The 23,340-nt window shown below is 35.7% G+C and overlaps 1 protein-coding gene across 6 annotated transcripts in view; it reads left to right on the top strand.

Annotated features, from left to right (window-relative positions):
* PRKACB (protein kinase cAMP-activated catalytic subunit beta) overlaps positions 1–22,056 on the top strand; it is a 143,134-nt gene extending 121,078 nt beyond the window's left edge. For all 6 annotated transcript variants that reach the window (XM_024767850.1, XM_024767849.1, XM_024767854.1 and 3 more), the window contains 2 exons: positions 12,749–12,913; positions 18,787–22,056. In XM_024767850.1, coding sequence (XP_024623618.1) covers positions 12,749–12,913; positions 18,787–18,912 — 291 coding nt within the window. In that variant the 3' untranslated portion in view covers positions 18,913–22,056. The remainder of the gene's footprint in view (positions 1–12,748; positions 12,914–18,786) is intronic.
* Positions 22,057–23,340: the final 1,284 nt, after the last annotated feature.

Raw genomic sequence — 23,340 nt, 5'->3', positions numbered from 1 at the left:
GAGTGTTCTTCCTATGCTTTCCTCTAAGAGTCTTATAGTGTCTGGTCTTACATTGAGGTCTTTAATCCATTTTGAGTTTATTTTTGCATATGGTGTTAGAGAGTGTTCTAATTTCATTCTTTTACATGTAGCTGTCCAGTTTTCCCAGCACCACTTATTGAAGAGACTTGTCTTTTCTCCATTGTATATTCTTGCCTCCTTTGTCATAGATTAGTTGACCATAGGTGCGTGGGTTTATCTCTGGGCTTTCTATCCTGTTCCATTGATCTATATTTCTGTTTTTGTGCCAATACCATATTGTCTTGATTACTGTAGCTTTTTCTGCATCTATTGAGATGAGTATATGGTTTTTATCCTTCAGTCTGTTACTATGGTGTGTCACATTGATTGATTTGTGTATATTAAAGAATCCTTGCATCCCTGGGGTAAATGCCACTTGATCATGGTGTATGATCCTTTTAATGTGTTGTTGGATTCTGTTTGCTAGTATTTTGTTGAAGATTTTTGCATCTATATTCATCAGTGATATTGGTCTGTAATTTCCTTTTTTTGTAGTATCTTTGTATGGTTTTGGTATCAGGGTGATGATGGCCTCGTAGAATGAGTTTGGGAGTGTTCCTTACACTGCAATTTTTTGGAAGATTTTGAGAAGGATGGGTGTTGGCTCTTCTCTAAATGTTTGATAGAATTCACCTGTGAAGCCATCTGGTCCTGGACTTTTGTTTGTTGGAAGATTTTTAATCACAGTTTCAATTTCAGTACTTGTGATTGGTCTGTTCATAATTTCTCTTTCTTCTTGGTTCAGTCTCTCAAGGTTGTGCTTTTCTAAGAATTTGTCCATTTCTTCCAGGTTGTCCATTTTATTGGTATATCATTGCTTGTAGTAGTCTCTTAGGATGCTTTGTATTTCTGCACTGTCTGTTGTAACTTCTCCTTTTTCATTTCTAATTTTATTGATTTGCATCCTCTCCCTCTTTTTCTTGATGAGCCTGGATAAAGGTTTATCAGTTTTGTTTATCTTCTCAAGGAACCAGCTTTTAGTTTCATTGATCTTTGCTATTGTTTTCTTCATTTCTGTTTGATTTATTTCTGATCTTATTTTTATGATTTCTTTCCTTCTACTAACTTTGGGTTTTGTTTGTTCTCCTTTCTGTAGTTCCTTTAGGTGTAAGGTTAGATTGTTTGAGATTTTTCTGGTTTCTTGAGGTAGGATTGTATTGCTATAGCCTTCCCTCTTCGAACTGCTTTTGCTGCATCCCATAGGTTTTGTGTCATTGTGTTTTCATTGTCATTTGTCTCTAGGTATTTTTTGATTTCCTCTTTGATTTCTTCAGTGATCTCTTGGTTATTTATTTAGTAAAGTATTTTTTAGCCTCCGTGTGTTTGTGTTTTTTACATTTTTTGTTTTTCCTATAATTTATTTCTAATCTCATAGCATTGTGGTTGGAAAAGATGCTTGATATGATTTCAGTTTTCATAAATTTACCAATGCTTGATTTGTGACCCAAGATGTGATCTATTCTGGAGAATGTTCCATGTGCACTTGAGAAGAAAGTGTAATCTTCTGTTTTCGGGTGGAATATCCTATAAATATCAATTAAACCTATCTGGTCTATTGTGTCATTTAAAGCCTGTGTTGCCTTTTTTATTTTCATTTTGGATGATTTGTCCATTGGTGAAAGTGGGCTGTTAAAGTCCCCTAGTATGATTCTGTTACTGTTGATTTCCCCTTTTATGGCTGTTAGCATTTGCCTTATGTATTGAGGTGCTCCTATGTTGGGTGCATAAATATTTATAATTGTTATATCTTCTTCTTGGATTGATCCCGTGATTATTATGTTGTCTCCTTCTTTGTCTCTTGTAACAGTCTTTATTTTAAAGTCTATTTTGTCTTATATGAGAATTGCTACTCCAGCTTTCTTTTGATTTCCATTTGCATGGAATATCTTTTTCCGTTCCCTCACTTTCAGTCTGTATGTGTCCCTAGGTCTGAAGTGGGTCTCTTGTAGACAGCATATATACAGGTCTTGTTTTTGTATCCATTCAGCCAGTCTGTCTTTTGGTTGGAGTGTGTAATCTATTCACATTTAAGGTAATTATCGATATGTATGTTCCTATTACCATTTTCTTAATTGTTTTGGGTTTGTTTTTGTAGGTCCTTTTCTTCTCTTGTGTTTTCCACTTAAAGAAGATTCTTTAGCATTTGTTGTAGAGCTGGTTTGGTGGTGAATTCTCTTAGCTATTGCTTGTCTGTAAAGCTTTTGATTTCTCTGTCGAATCTGAATGAGATTCTTGCTGGGTAGAGTATTCTTGGTTGTATGTTGTTCCCTTTCATCACTTTAAATATATCATACCACTACCTTCTGGCTTGCAGAATTTCTGCTGATATATCAGCTGTTAAATGTATAGAGTTACCTTGCATGCTATTTGTCATTTTTTCCTTGTTTATTTTAATATTTTTCTTTGTCTTTAATTTTTTTCAGTTTGATTACTATGTGTCTCGGCTTGTTTCTCCTTGGGTTTATCCTGCCTGGGACTCTCTGTGCTTCCTGGACTTGGGTGGCTATTTCCTTTCCCATGTTAGGGCAGTTTTCTACTATAATCTCGTTAGGTAAGCTTTCTACTATAATCTCTTCAAATATTTTCTTAGGTCCTTTCTCTCTTTTCCTTCTGGGACCCCTATAATGTGAATGTTGGTGCATTTAATGTTGTCCCAGAGTCTCTTAGGCTGTCTTCATTTCTTTTCATTCTTTTTTCTTTATTCTGCTCTGTGGCAGTGATTTCCACCATTGTGTCTTCCAGGTCACTTATCCATTCTTCTGCCTCAGTTATTCTGCCGTTGATTCCTTCTAGTGTATTTTTCATATCAGTTATTGTATTGTTCATCTCTGTTTGTTTGTTCTTTAATTCTTCTAGGTCTTTGTTAAACATTTCTTGCATCTTCTTGATCCTTGCCTCCATTCTTTTTCCAAGGGCTTCAATCATCTTCACTATCATTATTCTGAATTTTCTGGAAAGTTGCCTATCTCCACTTCATTTAGTTGTTTTTCTCAGGTTTTAACTTGTTCCTTCATCTGGGACATAGTCCTCTGCCTTTTCATTTTGTCTATCTTTCTGTGTTTGTGGTTTCATTCTGCAGGCTGCAGGATTGTAGTTCTTCTTGCTTTTGCTCTCTGCCCTCTGGTGGTTGAGGCTATCTAAGAGGCTTGTGCAACCTTCCTGTTGGGAGGGACTGGTAGTGGGTAGAGCTGGGCATCCCTCTGGTGGGCAGAGCTCAGTAAAACTTTAATCTGCTTGTCTGCTGATGGATGGGGCTGGTTTCCCTCCCTGTTGGCTGTTTGGCCTGAGGCGACCCAGCACTGCTGCCTACAGGGTCTTTGGTGGGGCTAATGGCGGACTCCAGGAGGGCTGACTCCAATGAGTACTTCCCAGAACTTCTGCTGCCAGTGTCCTTGTCCCTGCAGTGAGCCACAGCCACCCCACCCCGCCCCCCGCAGGAGACCCTCCAACACTAGCAGGTAGGTCTGGTTTTGTCTCCTATGGGGTCACTCCTCCTTCCCCCTGGGCCCTGATGCACACACTATTTTGTGTCTGCCCTCCAAGAATGGAGTCTCTGTTTCCCCCAGTCCTGTCGAAGTCCTGCAATCAAACCCCATTGGCCTTCAAGTCTGATTCTTTGAGGATTCCTCCTCCCATTGCCAGACCCCCAGGTTGGGAAGTCAGAACCTGGGGCTCAGAACCTTCACTCCAGTGTGTGGACTTCTGTGGTATAAGTGTTCTCCAGTTGAGAGTCGCCAACCCAGCAGTTTTGGGATTTGATTTTATTGTGATTGCGCCCCTCCTTCCATCTCATTGCAGCTTCACCTTTGTCTTGGATGTGGGGTATCTTTCTTGGTGAGTTCCAGTGTCTTTCTGTCAATGATTGTTCAGTAGTTAGTTGTGATTCCAGTGCTCTCACAAGAGGGAGTTGGAGGTGGTATTTAAATGTCAAATTATTCATGCAATATTAAGATTCAGGTTTAGAAATGCATAGTTAACAGAAAAGTCTTATAATTCCCACATTAACTGTGCCTCATCCTAGCAATACATATGCTGAGTTTCTGTATATAGTCTTTAAATTTAATACTTCAGTGCCATATACTCTATACAAGAATCAGTTATGGTTTCCACAGCAACTCTATCTGGCTGCATTACCCTTGTTAATACAAAAGTTAACATTGTATTCCAAAATGACATTTGCAAATAAGGTGGCAGGCAAGTAACAGCTGTGTGGAAACCTTAAAGTTAGAGTTTTTTGGGTTTTTTTGCAGTACGCAGACCTCTCACTGTTGCAGCCTCTCCCATTGCAGAGCACAAGCTCCGGACGCACAGGCTCAGCAGCCATGGCTTACGGGCCCAGCCACTCCGCGGCATGTGGGATTTTCCCAGACCAGGTTACGAACCCACATCCACTGCATTGGCAGGCGGACTCTCAACCACTGCGCCACCAGGGAAGTCCTAAAGTTAGAGTTTTTGACTTACGTAATTAAAAACAATTCTTAGCTCCATTATGTATGAAGTAAATATTATTCCATTTTTAATGAGCACCAAAAATGTACAAGGAGACACTATACAAAATATAAAGTTGTAAACATATGTATACACAGAATGATCCAAGAGTGAGTTAATTTTTTTTTTTTTTTTTTTTTGCGGTATGCGGGCTTCTCACTGTTGTGGCCCCTCCCGTTGCAGAGTACAGGCTCCGGATGCGCAGGCCCAGTGGCCACGGCTCATGGGCCCAGCCGCTCCGCGGCATGTGTGATCCCCCCGGACCAGGGCACAAACCCACGTCCCCTGCATCGGCAGGCGGACTCTCAACCACTGTGCCACCAGGGAAGCCCTCAAGAGTTAGTTAACTTTTTCCTGAAGAGCAATCCACATTCACATGAAGTGTAGTTGATTAGCACCCAGATGGCTATTCCCTTCTATGTCCAAGGTCCCCAAGACCATTCCCAGGTTAGGTGATTCACTAGGACGACTCACAAAATTCAGCATATAGTAATACTCAAGGAATGAATACCTTTCATTGTAACAAGTACCTTACAAAAAAGTTTATAAACTAAAATCAGCAAAGGCAAAAGTCACGTGGGGTAATGTCCAGAGGAAGCCAGCACAAGCTTTCAAGAGTCCTCTCCCAAAGGAGTCAAAAAGGACGCTTCATTCCTCCAGCAACAAATTTGGCAACATGGATGAAATGTTATCTATCAGGGAAGCACAGTAAAGACTCAGTGCCCAAGGGTTTTATTAGGATTACATATACACCCTCTACCTAACACATAGCAAAATCCCAGACTCCCAGAACAAAAACAGATGTTCAGCATAAACCATATTATTTGTACCAACAGTCTAGGTACAGTGAGCCACTCATGTCATTTAAGGAAGTTTCTTTTCAATGTCTGGCACTTTGAATCACCATTCCAATTCCCAGATACTTGCCATTTGCCAAACTCGCAGGCAGGCCTTCCTAAAGGGTAGCAGTCTCAGGCCTGCTATATTTTCTCTTTTTTGTGTATTCCTAAGTAATATACACATATACAGATATACCACTACACTTTTTCTAAGGCACCATTGTTAATGCTTTTGGAGAAATTAAAATGCCATTTTCAATTTGGCATGTCTACAGTTAAAGAGACTTAACAATATGCAGGAGTTATTTTCATGAAGTACAAAAGCAGTTATACCATTTACGTAAAATCCAGTGCCGTGTTTTAACACCTTGCTGTGGACATTTAAAATTCTTCTTAATACCTGCTTTGAGACAGTCCTTACCTTAGGGGTCCTATGGGCAAATGATTCCAACTTGTTTTGCAAGGGATGGAATGAGGATGGGGTGGGTAATAACCTTTTGCAACCATCTGAATTCATTATGTCTATGCACTGTTTCTGCATAGGTAAGAACAGATCAGAGAGCCCACAATCGTGGTACTAATATTTATAAGTATTTTGTTAATGTCCTAGATGTTTATTTTTATATATAGGATCCAGGTTGATTAAACTTTCCCTGGGTCCTATGAGGCAGTGTGGAACTTAGCACCATATCTATTAGGAACCCTAATGTATGAAAAGTTGTTATGTGTTTTGAAAAATTAACTAATGTATATGCTCAGTTTTTCTAGATAATTTTTTTACTGGGATGGTAGATTTCTTGAACTGTACTAATTTAGAGAGAGGATTTCTCAAAATTTATTCCAGTATGCATGTGGACAGAAGTTAACAGATTATTTACTGTATGCAAACTCTTTTGAGTCATTTAAGCCCAGTAAATTTTACCCTGATGCATAAAAGATAATGTTACTGGTTGAACAATCTTTTCCTCTGTAAATTGCAGAAGAATAGTGGTAAAATTTTTATCTTCTTCAATCAAAGATCAACTTTGTAATTTCTGTGATTAAGCTGAGTGTAGACAAACTTGATTTTGGTCTTATTTCTAAAGTTAAAAAGAGTCAGTGAAGTTAAATCACCCAGTATGGATACTATAATAACATGCACTGATTTGCCTTCTGGATGTAACCTCTTACATTTTTAGAAAGTAATAGTTACTCCTAAAACTAAAATGTACAAGACTTTATAATCAGTGCTGAAAGCAGAACAATACTCCGTTTGCTTAATTCAGAGTAAATTTCACAGTTGTTTTAACATATTATGTAATATAATTTGACAAAGTTGTTTTAAGGTATCAGCTATATTCACAATTCTGTCCTTATAAAACGGTTATGGCTGTCCATTTTCTCCCTGCCTCTATCAAATTTAAGAACCTTAGGAAAAGAAGAGAGTATTTGTTGTACAAATTTAACAGGTGGAGCATGAGACAAGAAGAAAAGAGGAACCTCTTACACTCTCCAATGACTTTTCTAGCACAAGTGCCCTTGGGTAGTCTGGAAACATAATGTTAGATATTGCTGACTTCCAGTTTCCTTCTTTGATTCAGAAATTCAACTTCAGTTCATTAAAATATTATCCTAATGAAAAGACTTAAAAATGAAACATGTATTGAATTAGTGCCTGCAAGATGCAAGGCAGTTCCACAGGGAGTTCCCTGGCAGTCCAGTGGTTAGGACTTGGTGCTTTCACTGCCGTGGGCCTGGGTTCAATCCCTGGTTGGGGAACTAAGATTAAGATCTCATAAGCTGCATAGCACAGCCAAAAAAAAAAAAGGCCGTTTCATAAAAGTTAACTAATTTCTTTTCATACCTGCCAGATGAAATATACTCTTATCATTTTATAGATGAGGTAAGTGAGACTCAGAAAGGTAAAAGAGTTAGCCCTAAAGCATAGAGAATGTATGTAACTGGAGTTGGGATTGGAACCCAGATATTTTTTCTACTAAAGAAATAGCTTAGTAGAATTTTTAAGATGACAAGAATGTTCCATTTTACTTAATTTAACTCCCTTATCCTATGTGTAGGTAAATCAAGGCTCAGAATTGCCCAAAGATAAAAGCTAGTTTGTGGCAAAAGAGAAACAGAATCTAGTTCAGTGGTTCATTCATTACTGCTTCACTTGGCTTCAGTGACTCTTCATAATCTTAGTTTTATTCCTGAATTACTCATCTTTCCTTCTAAATCTCTTTGGCTTGATCCTCTTCTTTTCCTGCATTTCTTCTATTGGTGTTCTCATTCTCGTTATGACTTTTAATACTAGCTGACAGCTCCCAAATTCATTTTTTCTGTCCATACATGACTCATTGAGTTGCAGACTTTTGTATCCAACTTCCTACCTGAAATCTCCACTCAGCGGTCTAATAAATACCTCAAATTCAACCTAAAACTGACAGATTTTTCTTTTCCATAGCTAATCTGTTCTTCCCACCATCTTTCCCATCTCAGTTGATGGCAACATTATCCTTTCAGCTACTTTCAGTTACTCAAGACAAAACACCCTGGAGTCCTCACTCCGTATTTGATGCACAGGAAAACCATTTTGACTCTATCTTTAAAATATATGCAGAATTCAGCTACTTCTTACTACCTTCACTGATACTGCTCTCTAACATTAAGTCAGATCCTGTTACTCCTTTCAGAACTTTGCAGTGATTCCCCATTTTCTTCAGAGTAAAAAAATAAAGACCTTACAAAGCAAGGTTTTGTCAGGATAACAACATTTTTAAAGGGTCACTCTTGTTGCTAAGTTTCTTTCTCACTAGCATATAAACACTGTGGAGGCAGGAATCTTTGTGTCTCTCTTTGGTTTACTACTCTATCCCAAGCACATAGATGGTATTGAATCAGTGTTTGTTGAATTTAAGTTCATGCATTCATTAAATATTTATTAAGCTCATGGTATATGACAGACCAGTGCTGGATACAGCAAATCAGCTGTGGTCTCTGCCTTCATGAAGCTTTCATGAAATAGATGCGCATTCTCAGAGATACTGATTCTGTTGGTCTTCTGTGTATTCCAAACATCTGTATTTTTTAAATTATTACAGATGATTTTGATACACATGATGTGTTAAAAGCTTGTTGTGTGTGTCTGTACCTCACTATAGAAATAGATTTATTCTCAAGAATATATCATTAGGAAACTCAGAAGTAACTTGGTCTCTAAGGGTTGAAAAACATTCCTAATGTTTTACTGGGGGAAAGAAGACCCAATAAACACTCTAGGGAGTACATATTTTGCACAACACCTCTTTCATGTTAAATAATGCCAGTTTCCAATAACCTTGTCACTCACCTCTACTGGTTGAATGGGGTTAGACTGTCTCTTTTCCATATCTAGCTCTTTACAGCTATTTTCACATTATTTGCCCTATCATATATTTTGTGCTATCATGGACTGCAGAAACATGTAGGAGTCAAAAGAATTAAGTTATTTTCCCAACAACGAAATTAACTGAGTTGGTAGTCTCACTGAAGCTAGGGTTCCTTATCTTTCTTTAAAAAAAAAAAAAAGAAGGTTCCTCATCTTTAAAATGAAGGTTTAGACTAAATTAAGCTCCCTCTAGCTGCAATATTCTAGAATTTTGATTTTACTTTTGACATCTACAGCAGTTATAATTGATAACAGTGATAGAAACAATACAGTATCAAAATTTGATACAGTTTTGAATCATCCCATTATAGAAGTCTTTGGTGTTTCCAGGTTAACATACTATAAATAAAGGTCTTGCATTTAAAACATAATTTCATTTATTTTCTAGTTTTTGCTAATTTCAGTTGATGCATCAACATAGCTCTTTAGAAAGTTCAGTCAACAAAGAAACTCCATTTCTGATTACATTTCAGAACAATCATGGAAAAAATACTTTCACAATGATTCTCATTATTTCCCCTCCAGTAGACTTTAAGGGTATGACAGATTCCCATTTGGGAGTGTGACAGATACCCATCTGGGAGTGTGGACTACCTATCATAATCTCTGGGGAAGAAGAGGGTGTGATGTGGAGGTGAGGAGGACATGTCTAGAATTTGAAAAGATTCCCAAATGGTTCTGATATCTACCATCACAACCCTCTACCACCATTCTCCATTTGAGAATCACTGTTCTGGGGATTAACCAAATAAATGTTCTCATTAACTAATTCAAGACCATCACTGTATCTGCATTCCACATAAAAAACTACTTTATTCAGGTGTATATATTCTTTATTCATTGCATTGCATATTACCTGAATTCAGAAGATAGTTTATATGTAGTACATCACTGTCTGCCATTCCGAACATCATGAAGTGGAGAATAACTGACACATTATATTGAACAGTTCATGCAAACTCTATTCTAAATGAAGATAAGTATACTTCAAATAAGTTATTTCTTTGGAATCTAAACAAAATTAGAATATAACCATTGTATAAATAATCGTGGTATTTTTCAAGTGGACAGTGTGTCTTTGAATACCCTATATTCTCTAGGTTTTACTCCAAGTAGGATAAATGAGGAAATGTGCAGCAAGTATTTTTAAGATGAAATTTTCATTCTTTTATAAGGTTCCTGACAACAACCTGAAGCTAGAGTATATACCCTGGAGTTGGAGAGCCTGGTTTGCAATTATAGCCCTACCACTTATTATCTCTGCAATCCTGGGCCAATTACTTAATCTCTGTAGGTTTTAACTGCATCACCTGTAAAGTGGGGATAATAATCGTATTTACCTCGGTGTTATGTTCTGGATTTTATGAGCCAGTGAATATAAACTGTTTGGCATAGTGCCTAACTTCTAATAAGCCATTGTGTCAAAAGCAAAAACTAGAGAGGATGGTAGTTCACATCTTTTTTTTTAGAACATAAAACCTCTAATAATCTGTAATAATATAGACTTTGCAAAAATGAAGTTTTTTTAGTTGCTAATATGAGTTGACCCCAAACCTTCAACCTTCAAATAGTCTTTGTTTGCTTGACACAATACTACTTTTCCTCTGGTATGATGGTGACTTAGTTTATTACTTACACTAAAATTGTTTTTTGATCTGTCACTAGCAGAAAAAATAAAACTTCTGCATAAATAGTAAATAGTGTTACAAATAGTGCTTCTCAAGCTTTCATGTACAGATGAATTACTTGGAGATAGAAGCTCAGATTTTCAGGCCCAATACCATTAACTGAGATAAGCCCCAGTTATCTGCATTATCATCCTCTACTTCCCAGTTGATTTAGATGAAAGTGGTCCCTAGGACCACACTTGGAGAAATATTTACTCACAGAATAGCATGAGTGGCAATCAGAAGACTATGGTTATGAATCTAGCATTGCCATAGATTTCTAGCTTTGCATCCTAATGATTTAACTTCTGCTTTGAGAACATGAGAATGTATATTAAGTATGTTGAACTTTTTCAAAGTCAGAATATAAATTAAGAAGTTCTATATGTTTGAAGACAATGTAATAAAGAGCAAAATTCATGAGGCTGGGAACTGTAAGACAAGATTTCTCGTCCCAGCTCTGCTACTTTATAGTGTAATGATTGGGTAAGGTATATAATGTCTCTGAAATCTTAGTTTCTCCATCTTTAGAACAGAGTTAATACCATATTCACCAAGTATGTCATATCCAACTAGGATGTAAGTACCAAGAAATCAGACTTTGTTTTTGCTCACTGTTGTATATTCAGCACCTAGAACAGTGCCTGGTACGTAGTAGGTACTCAATAGGTAATTGTGGAATGGATGAAGTATATTATTTGAAGTGATCTAATAAATCCTGGGAATAGAAACACAAAAATAGCATAGTACCTTCCCTCCAGAAGCTCACAGTCTGGGCGAGACAGACATGCACAAATACTTCAGCATAGTTAAAGGAATGAGTGCACTGTGAAGATCACCTAAGGTAATGTAATGATGCACATTGCAAGTTATAAGGTGATGGTGGCACCTGTAGAGAACAAAAGAAAGAATGCAAGTTCAGAAATGGATCTGTTAACCCTTTAAAGCATTTCTTCAGAGATTTATGGTCAGTTTGAAGTTAAGGCCATGATAATCCAGAGAATAATGTTTGTATTTAGTGAAGGTGGGAACATGAAATGGGACCTATAAGTGCACGATAGGAAAATGAGATTAAAATGAAAGTGCATGTGCTCACACACGTGTAGATATATGCACATACATACCTGTGTGTGTGATGGGGAAGAGGGCAGTGGAAATGATCGAACACAAGTTGAAAAGGATAATGGAGAGGTGGTAGTAATGAAGGAAGAGTAAGGAGACATAGATGCAGCTGTTTCTTCTAATATCATCCTTTAGTAGTACTCATTTTAATTTAATTTTTCAGTACCCATATTAATCATAGGGTGAAAACTGGGAGTTAGTAGAGAGAGGAGAAGAATGTGTTTAAACAAAACAAAAAGTAGACCTAGGTCTCCAATGACTGGTACTTTATTTTATTGATTACTTGATATATAACATCTTCAGTTATTTGGGGGGTTTTTGTTTGTTTTTAAGCCTGGGGGCCAGTCAACTAATTGTAAAGTCTTCACAGTTTAGAAAGTGGAAAATGCTTTTAAACCAATCTAAATCATTTTTTGCACTATTGCATAATAGCAGAATTATTTTTAAAAGTTACTCATAAGTAAAAGAAAAGTAGTTTCCTATGCTATGAAAGGCAGTGTGGATTTTTATAATCATTTTTAGACTTCCTTTTTGATCATCTCTTTCAAAAATGTACATACTGATATCTTTCATATGGTGTTTTTTCTATTTAAGTTGCAAGTTTAAATTTGTATGTTGCTAAGACACAAGATTTATCATGTGGGATCCAAGGGGTCTCTCTTGAAGATGGGTAAACCTTCTGACATTGCTGGAAAAGTTCTGTAGTTATGCACATTTTTCTGGAGAGGGGCCCATGTTCTTAAAGAGAGTGCATGACCAAAACAAGGCCCTAAGAGAACAGTTTTAATTCATTGACTCAGTTCTCTTTTTTAAAGACTACTATGGAGACTGAAGTGTGTAGTTAAAAGTATCTGAAGGTCATCACGACATTTTTTTTTTTTTTTTTTTTTTTTGCGGTACGTGGGCCTCTCACTGTTGTGGCCTCTCCCATTGCGGAGCACAGGCTCCGGACGCGCAGGCTCAGCGGCCATGGCTCATGGGCCCAGCTGCTCCGCGGCATGTGGGATCTTCCTGGATCGGGGCATGAACCCGTGTCCCCTGCATCGGCAGGCGGACTCTCAACCACTGCACCACCATGGAAGCCCCTATATTTTTGTTTATATAATGATCTATCACCTCAAAAAGTTTTTTGGCATGTGTGTTTTACCACATGGTCTGTTTTGCAGGTTCGATTCCCTTCTCACTTCAGTTCAGATCTCAAGGACCTTCTAAGGAACCTGCTGCAGGTGGACCTGACGAAGCGGTTTGGAAATCTAAAGAATGGTGTGAGTGATATAAAAACTCACAAGTGGTTTGCCACAACTGATTGGATTGCTATTTACCAGAGGAAGGTGAGCCTTTTCTTTCTTTAATTTAAAAGCTTTTTAAAAGTTGCTGTTTAAATTATATGTAGTAGAGGTATCTTTAACTTAACACATGGTTTTATTTTTTTTTTTACCTTTTGAATTAATCTTATGCAGGACTTAAAGAACCTTTATAGCCCACAACTTAAAAATGAGTTTTCTCCTTGATAGAAGGGAAAGTGTATATTCTATTTTGACCACCAATTGAAATGTTTTCCTGGTTAAATTTTTCCTACCCATGCCTCTTTTCATAATGCCATGGCAATTATACATTAGACAATGTCGTAATGGTTTGCACTTCAAAACTGATGTGAAGCCACATTAGTAGGATGATATGTAAACAAATATATTCTCGTACCCAGAATTGGCATACAGCCAGATATAATAACGTTTAAGTGCTGGATTCATCAGATATTTTTCAGTCATTATTACTTTACCTTTGTAATAAATTGAGACATTTAAGAAAAGATTTTGCAGTGCTGAATTACTTTTATCTCTCCTTTTGCTTCTTAAATGCCCAGTTAAAGTTTGTATGAATAAAGTGTCTTCATCTTGAATATGTTAATTTTTTCTTTTTTTTCATAAAACAAAAACTTCTAGTGTTTCAGAAGTTTGCCATATTTAATAATGCCATGCAGCCACATGAGTGAATTTCCTTAGAAAAAAATGTAAATGCTCAAATTATTAATAGCACAATTTTTCTAATTTATATTTTTTATAAAAGATTTTTTTAAAAACATTAAAAGAATTTTAGAATGCAGCAAATAGAAAATATAGCAAGACCAAAACAATGTGAGTGCAGTACAGCCTTTGCATCTCAAAGGGGTTCAAAAACTATCTAACCATTAAATTCATGAAACATAGCCGTTAGCATCATTATCTCAGCTGGTTGTGTTATGTAGTCAAGAACAAGGTCCAAAGCAATTTAAAACAGATTTTAGATCTAATAAATAAATATTTTATATTTTCATGTTTTTTTCTAAATTTCCTAGCACCAATGCAGTACTTTCAAATTAATGAAAGCAACTCTGTAACCTCTCATTTTAATCTTTGAAGTAATCCTATGGGATAAGTGGTACCATTTTCCCCATCTTACTGATAAGAAAATCAGCTCAGAAATGCTAACTGCTTTAAACATAATCATACAGCTGCTAAATAATGCCTATGTTTGATTCCAAGTTCTTCAGATTCCCAATTCCAAGATCACATTACCCCCTTTAAAGACCTTTTAACATGGTTATTAAAATAAAGCCCCAAACCACTCAACAGTACATTGTTTCATAAGATATTCATAGATTTTACATATTACATGCTTAACTTTCATGCTTTGAGCAATTTTGGAGTAGGAAGACTCTGCCTCAGAAGGCAGAAGAGAGCGAGCATGAACTCTGGGGTTAGGTAGACATTGATCTGAATCCCAGATCAGACAACCATTAGGAGTGAGATCTCAAGCAAATTACTTAACCACTTTAAAGCATCAGATTTCTCATCCTTAAAATTTGTATTAAGGTAGAGGATGCAAAAGGAAGAGTAGTTTGGCGAGAAAGATTAAATAGATTGGTCCAGGCTCTATTTTTCTTTCTGGTTGAGGTATGTTTCATATAGTTATCATCAGGTAATCTGTTAAGTAAATAGATTTGAAATCATCATAATCCCATCATCCAGACAGCACCTCTGTTAACAGTTGGCATATTTATTCCTTTTCTCTGTGCTTTTCCTCACCACAGTCCATTCCCATGACTTCAGTGACCACCTTCAGGAGTAGATCTGCTTCTTCCGACCCTGCATTTTCCCCTTAGCTTCAGGCCATTACATCACAATTACTACCTACTTACAAGATTCTATTTGGGTGACTTATTTAATCTACATTTTCTTTTAGTGCTTTTTGATCTAACTTATTTTTGTTATTGTTGTTTAATAATTAACCAATTATCCTCTTAGCATTTATTGAATAATAATTATCTGACTCCTTATTTGAAACTCTACCTTTCCTAATACTAAATTATTATATACTTCAGTCTGTTTCTGAACTTCATTTTTTATGAGCTCTTTTTGTCTCTTCTTGTACTGTATACCACACCACCACACCATTTTATGTAGCTTTATAATGTTTTTTATTTCAATTTTCAAAATACTTATATATTTAATATGTGGAATTCTTATAAATATTTATGAAAAATACATAATTCAATTTTTTCCAGTTTTATTGTAGTAAAGTACACATAATGTAAAATTTAATATCTTAACCATATGTAAGTGTACAGTTCAGTGGCATTAAGTACATTAATATTGTTGTGCCACCATCACCACCATCCATCTCCAGAACTTTTTCTTCTTGCAAAACTGAAACTCTGTACCCATTAAACAATAACTCCTCTGTTTTATTGGTCTTTCCAAATATTTATGTTGTACTGGGGGATCTTAATTGGGATTACAGTATATTAATTAGAAGAGAACCAAAATCTTTAGGGTTCTTTTTAATGAGCATGTTATATTTCTGCAGTTATTCAGATATTTTCTGTCATTTGATAAAGTTTTAGAAACCCCTTCCCTCATACAGGTCCAATTTCTCTCTCAAAGTTATTCCTTAAATTTATATTTTGGTTGCTACTGTGAATGTGTTTCTCGTCCATTGTAAGAGCACAAGGGAGAAAACATTTCTATGTTTGTTACAATTGGCTACCTTACTAAATAAATTGTTATTGATTTCCTTGGATTTTATTGACAGATAATCACAGTGGGTGGAGGTGTCATTTGCCTCTTCTTTTTCAATATTTGTATCTTTTATTTCCATTTTGTTTTATTATATATGCTAGAATGTCTAGAATAATATTTTAAAACAGTGGGCCTGTTGAGCTGTCTTATCTTGTTCCTCTTTTGAATGGGAATGCCTTTTATGCTTTACCACCAAATATGAAATTAGCTATTTGTCTTGGATAAGTATTCCTGATCAGCTTAAGGAAATATCCTTGATTGCTAGTTTACTGTATTTTATCTTCTTTGACATATTAGTATAAGGAGTTACATCAGTGAGATATCCTAACATTCCTGAAGTGAACATCATTTAATCCTAGGGTATTATTATTTTAATATCTGCCTAAAATCAATTTGCTAAAGTTTTATTTAGGATTTTTACTTCCATAGTCATAAGTTTTATTGATCTATTAGTTTTTGTTTTTCTGGAGTTGAGATTATATGGATTCATAAAATGAGTCTGGAAATTTTCCATGTTTCTTATTCTTTGGGAAATTTAAGGAACATAGGAATTATATTTATACCTTGGAAATTTTAAGAAATTAATTCTCCTGTGGATATTGGCCTCTTCAAATTCTTGTCTCTTATAAAGTCAATTACAGAAATTTATATTTTCCTATAAAATCATTTATATCCCTTTGTAATTAGCACTATTTATATTATCTTTATTATATTATTGTTAATTAATGCTATATTTAGATGAATTGATTAGACTTTGTTGAAGTTTGTACTTTTTATTAGTATCTTAAAGATTTATGATGTATAATGAATATTTTCAATTTTATTTTGGCCAACATTTACTAATCTTTACATATCATGTATTTTAAACAATTATTCTTAAAATGGGTAGAACTTCTACTGCTCAGTGCTTTCCAAAGGGCTGGATTTATCTCAGGTAGTAAACAGCTTATCTGCCAAGAAGTAGCACACTATAACAAACAGGTTATTTTATTGGGCAAATTGATCAATAGCAAATCTTGATGATTAACAAAAATGGACTTGGGGTTCTCTGGATAATTTACAAACAGAAATAATTCAGTACTTTAACATAACCATTTGTTTTACTATCATCTCAATTCTAAGTATGTAGAGAACTACAAAAATGATAGTAAATTTGAATAGTTTTCATAGTCCTTTTTTATTCTCTGACGAAGTGCTCATGAACAACGAAATAGACAAAGGCATCTGGCAGACAGACAAAAAATGGGAGAAAATGGCCTGGACAGCTCAAACTGTACAATCATTTTCCAGAGATTGTCTCAGTAGGTGTGATCCTAAACTGCTGCCTTGCTAGTAGACATGAGGTGACTGTCTGCTTAGCCCATTCTTCTGTGCAGTGCAGAACTGCAGGCCCCAATGCAGGGCACATAGGCAACCATCTGGCAAACAATAAGATATTAGACTTCCCATTCCTACTTATTTTTTACCTTATTCTTTTTAGATGTCTTGTTTGTGTGTATCTTATAATAGTTCAGCCATGTGTGTAAATAATTTATAAATAAATAACTATAAATTTATTGGTGATATATACTCAAAAATGTTTTACTAAAGGGCATATAAATCAAAAAACTTTGGAAACCACTGGTATAAATATTAGAAACAGCTCTGGACTGGAAGTGGAGACCTAATGAATTTGAAACCTGCTTTAGCCACTTATTAGTCACATGAATCTGGTCAACTTTGTCTTATAATCTGTAAAATGGGAATAAGGCTACCTTCCCTGCCTCCCTCACAGTGTTATGTTGAGGAAGAAATGAAACAGCCTGCATATAATTGTTAGTAAACATTATAGATGCTGTGTAAATTGTGGTGTTATTGTTCCAATTTTTCAAATCTTTTCCTCAAACATATTCAATACACCGCATTATCTTTATACAGACCATATTTTAAGTAATGGAAAGACATTTTATTTTTAGGATCCAAAGAGAAAACTGTTCAGATTTTAACAATTTTGTAATTCGAAAAGAGATTTTTTTTTCAAATATCTCAGAAATTTTTGATAGCCAGATATTTTAAACAAAATAGTGTTGGGAATTTTTAAAAAATGATTAAAAATAAATCTGAATTATCTGTAACCTCAGGAGGAAGGAATTAAGGAAAAGGGGATAGAAAATGGACGTTAGAAGTAAGGAACTGATACAGGAAAAACTGGAGTTCTGTAACCTTAAGTGCCAGCATTTTGATGCCAGCAGTTAATTATCCTAGAAATCTCAAGTATTGTTGTTGGCCTGTACCATTCCTTGAATGAAAATATTGAGATAAATAGCAAACCTATAGTTTGCTTCTTCTTTTAATGTTGTGATCATTTAGGGACTTAAAGGCATTTAAAGATTGCCACTGTGTAGTAAATAGGCGGAATTTATTTTCCTTAGTGTTTGGAAATTCTCTGGCATTTGTTTTTCCTCTTTTTCCGTATCACCAAGCAGTTAACACTTCTGACACTATCTATCTGGAGATACCAATTGCCAGTCCAGTTTTTGCTTCTGACTAATGGGCTATAGGTCAAGATTCCCACAAACACCTGGGGGTTGATTAATTTGCTAGAGTGGCTCACAGAACTGAGACACTACTTACTGGGTGACCAGCTTATTATAAAGGGGTATAACTCAGGAATAGCTAGATGGAAGAGAGGCACAGGGCAAGGTGTGTGGGAAGGGGCTCAGAGCTTCCTGCTCTCTCCAAGCCACTCTCCCCAAATCCCCACTTGTTCACCAACCCAGAAGCTCTTCGAAACCCAAACCCCTTCCTTTTGGGGTTTTACGGAGGCCTCATTACATAGGCATGATTGATTCATTCATTGTCCATTGGTAACTGAACTCAGTCTCCAGTTCCTCTCCCCTCCCAGAAGGTCAGGGAGCGGGATTGAAAGTTCCAACCTTCTAATCACAGGGTTGGGTCCCCTGGGAACCAGCCTCCATCCTTAGGTTACTTGGAGGCTTTCCCAAAGACACCTCATTAACATAACAAAAGACACCTTTGCCACTCTCAACTCAGGAAATCCAAGGGTTTTAGGAGCTTTGTGCCAGTAACTGGCACAAAGACCAAATATATATTTCTTATTATAAATCACAATATCACTCTTGTTTCTCTCTCTGTCTCAATTATAGGTTGAAGCTCCCTTCATACCAAAGTTCAGAGGCTCTGGAGATACCAGCAATTTTGATGACTATGAAGAAGAAGATATCCGTGTCTCTATAACAGAAAAATGTGGAAAAGAATTTTGTGAATTTTAGAGATGAGCAACAAGATGACATCAGAGCTCATACTCAGTCTTTGCACTCTGTTAAGAGATAAGGTAGAGCTGAGACCGTTCTTGTCGAAGCAGTTACCTAGTTCCTTCATTCCAGCGACTGAGTGAGGTCTTTATTGCCGTCATCCGTCTGTGCACTCTACATCCAACTATGTAACAAGGCACCGCTAAGCAAGCATTGTCTGTGCCATAACACAGAACTAGACACTTCCTGCTTCTCTTTGGTTCGTCTTTCTCCTCTTCTCCTAAATCCATTTCTTCCCGTTTCATTTTCATTAATTTTTCTGCAAATAGTGCTTCATTTTATTTTGTTGGTGTTGCAGATGGGCAGTGTTACGGCTATGTGACATTGGAAGGGAAGGATAAGTGTTGCTTTTAGTAGTTCTTACCAATATTTTTGTTAGTCAGTTGCTTAAGGATATACTTTCTAATAATTATTTTTACTTTGAGTAGCTCATATTAGGTTTTGCCAAAACGCTGGACAATTTTTGAAGATAGAATGTCTTTACACCAAGGATATTTATACAAATAAAACAATAACTTTCCTAGAACTAATACAGAGTAGCTAGACCCAGCAATTTGGATTCCTACAGATCAGAAGCTCTATTTCACTTCACCGCCTTTTCTGTCATCCTCCCCTTGAGTAAATAAGTGACCAGCCTGTGCAGTATGACAGGCGTGTCTCCTTTGCAGGAAAAGCTAATGATATGGATCATCATTGCCCAGGTTCTCTCACTTGATACCAGCATTTATGTAGGTATCAGAGAAGAGTTCTAAGATTTCTAAACTTTAACTTTCCATAAGGGTTTTAGCCAGTATTTTAATAGAACATGACTAATGAAAGTGACACATTTTTAAGTTTCTCAAATAGTCCCCATTGTAAACTTTTGAAAGGAAGAGAAATGAAGTAAAAAGAACATTAAGTGAACAAATACTTAGCTAAGTCAAACAAGTAGCTTGATTCTTGTAAACAATATAGAGGCACTTTTATTTAAATATAGAGGTTTTTTTGTTTATTTTGCTTTGCTTTGCTTTGTTTTGTCACAGTAAGAACAAAAGTTATTGTCAGGTGATTATGCTGGTGTACTATATTTGTCAGCCTGAGGTAGAGGCCCTGTTGCAACTTTGGCTTTCATCCTATGCCTCAGCAATGAGGAAAGGAGACAAAATTTATAAAACTACCACAACTGTGTTTTAGTTTTGAGGTGTGGTATTTTTAGATATGTTGTAATTTCTTGCCTCTTCTTTCAGTAAATGGAATTATGATCATGCAGATACAATTTTAGTATTTGAGTTTAGTTTTTTTTAATACACTTTTTTGCCAATTGACTTATCATTGCTGTCATGTGGAAATTTCAAGCACTTTTGCACATTTTGTTCACTGTTTGTTGAGACTCCACGGCTTAACTCAGTTTTTTAAATATGTTTTTTCTTTGCTTTTAAATTTCCTGTCTGGTTTTATCTCTATGTGTCAGTGACCTATCTTAAAACAACACACCAAAATAGTTGAAAATAAACTGTGTTCATTTTTTATGATCAATTTATATGCATATAAGATGAGTTGTGTTTAATCAAACTGGTCTTAATGTATATAAGCACTCTATTTGCTTCATTATCGGTGCAGGTAGGTCACTGATTCTACTTCTTTTCATCTGTACCACACCCTTGTAAATGCTTTGAAGACACTGAAAAAATCTGTCTGAGATATTTTCCTTATCAGTCTGTACATCTTTTGGTTGTCAAGTGTTTCTGCATGGTCATGTCACTTAAAAGCTGATACTGATTTGTTGGTCACCTATATTTAAAATGTGCAAGAAAAATATGAAATACTTTGCTGTAGCAAGTTTTATGTAACAAAAATATATCATGTTAATAAATCTAAAAAATTTTAATTACTTTTTTTGTATTTCATTTAGACCCAAGAACATGCTCATCATGTATTCTATATGTATGCTATAAATGCTATGGTACCTTTGTTGTATATTATTGTAAAATTATTACAAAATAATTTTAGTAAATCATGGGGGTGACATTTTGATTATTACATTTTTAGTTTTCAGTAATTAAAAAGATTTCTATGAATTCTAAAAAAAAAAATTATGAAATTACTACTGCCCGGAACAATCTGCTATAGAATCTACCTAGGTCGATTACCCTAGGCATACATTGGTTTTGAGGGATATTTAGCCGTTCCATTTTAACTCTCCATTTAAAGGACACCAGCAAGCTTTCAAATATATCAAGGGAGTCTATTTCTGACCACTCAAGTACACTGAATTAGAATATCTTAGAATTACATAAAACTCCCAGTTTCAGCCACGATTGAGCCAAAAATAAGGTAAAAGTTTGATTAATAAATAAGTGGAATGAATCAGTATTTAATATCAGATTACGTTATTTGAAACAGAAGAAATAATGAGATGGCATTGTTGAGGAAGGAGCCCTAGACTGAAAGTCAAGGCATCTGTCAAGCCTGGTCTGTCACTATCAGCAATGACCTTGGTCTCAGTTCTCTTATCTATGAAATGGAAGAGTTCCATTAGGCAGTTTCTAAGGTCCCTTCTAACTTTCACATGTTGTGACAAGACTCTTTTTGACGTTTTGAAGGGATAACATGCTTAGAAGCAAGTCTCAGTAAGGCTATATTTTAAGGCATCTTTCTTCTCCTTACTCTACAGTGTTCTTACAATTCTTTGAATATCATGAGACCCTTGTGTCTGTTCTGATTCCTTCCTCCTTCACTGATGCTAAATATCCAATTGATATCAAACTGTCAGCCTACCAAAAAGATATTGTGGCTTGTGGGCACTGCTGTCTTGTTCTGATGTTCTTGTAGTGACTGCCCATTGGCCTGAAAATACTCATTGTAAGCCTAAAAAAATCATATTTCTTTCCCACTGTTTTTTCTGCTTGTTGAAGAATCAAATGAAATAATGTACGTGAAAGCACCTTGTAAACTGTAACCTATCAATGTAAAATGTTAAGGTGTGTTGTTATTTCATTAATTACTTCTTTGTTTAGAATGGAATTTCCTATGCACTACTGTAGCTAGGAAATGCTGAAAACAACTGTGTTTTTTAATTAATCAATAACTGCAAAATTAAAGTATCTTGAAAGGATAAAACAATTTATTGAGTCTTGGATTCTATTTAGTGCCCTTATTTCCTGATTTATTTTCTGCATACACCACAGATGCTTATGGATTCCTAGTTTTTATGTATTTGGGTGAGAACAGAGCAAGAGAAGGTCAAATGTCCACTAGTCTATTCCAACTGTGTATTTACTGAAAAACTATTAGATTTATTCCATAGTATCTAAAAGTGTTTCTGCTTTTTCCTGATGCTATTAGTCTAAATTATTCTTAAAATAATGTTGAAAATATTCATATTTAAAAGACTGACACTACAAGAGCCCTCATACTATTGTAATAACGAACTATGAATTTATACTTTTTTCTTTAGAGGTGCTTTTGCGCTTCACCATTACCTCTTCCGGTTTTAGCCAGGTTGATTAATGTGTGTCTCTATAGTTGTCCTTTACCTCAAGAAATACATTTTTAGGTAATTATTTTAATAGCTTACCATTTTTATTGCTTTGTTACTACAGACATTTATAAATATTGATGCATTTTATAACATGATACTACTTTTATGATTGCTTCATTTTATCATTGTTAGGGCTTAATATAAATTCTGGTTTCCTCACTTCCTTGTGTAACTAATTATAAAAATCTGGGCATATCTTCACTCCAGAACTATCATCATTTGAAATTCACTTAACTTTTCTCTTACACACAAATATTGGATGTGAAGTTAAATACTTGTGATTTTAGCTTTCCTGAACATTTTCTATATGCCTTATTTAATAGACTTCATGCCCTCTGATAAGGGCTGAATTTTGCCCTACCAAAATTCCTGTGTTGAAGTCCTAATCCCCAGTACCTCAGAATATGATTGATTGTATTTGAAGGTAGGGCCTTTAAAGAGATAATTAAGGTAAAATTAGGTCATATGTTGGGCCCTGATCCAATAAGACTGGTGTCTTTGTAAGAGGAGATTAGGACAGAGAGAACACGCAAACTGAGGGGAGACCATGTGAGAACATAAGAGAAAGATGACCATCTATAAGCCAAGGAGAAAGGCCTCAAAAGAAGACAACCCTGCTGACACCCTGATCTTGGACTTCTAGCCTCCAGGAAGGTGAGATAATAAACTTCTGTTGTTTAAACCACCCAGTCTTTGGTATTTTGTAATGGCAGTCCTAACAAACTAGTACACCCACTGAGTGTACACCCGTGGTGAACGGCTTGACTTCATCATCTCCCTTCAAATGCTTTATACTTGGCTAACACTTACCATAAGCCAAAAAGAAAAAAAAAAAAAGTGTACTCACAGACCTCACTGCACCTGCT

The sequence above is a fragment of the Neophocaena asiaeorientalis genome, unplaced genomic scaffold (genome assembly GCF_003031525.2).
Source record: "Neophocaena asiaeorientalis asiaeorientalis breed wild unplaced genomic scaffold, Neophocaena_asiaeorientalis_V1.1 scaffold546, whole genome shotgun sequence".
Lineage (NCBI taxonomy): Eukaryota > Metazoa > Chordata > Mammalia > Artiodactyla > Phocoenidae > Neophocaena > Neophocaena asiaeorientalis.
The sequence above is the reverse complement of the archived record's forward strand: the minus strand, read 5'-3'. Positions and strand labels throughout refer to the sequence as shown.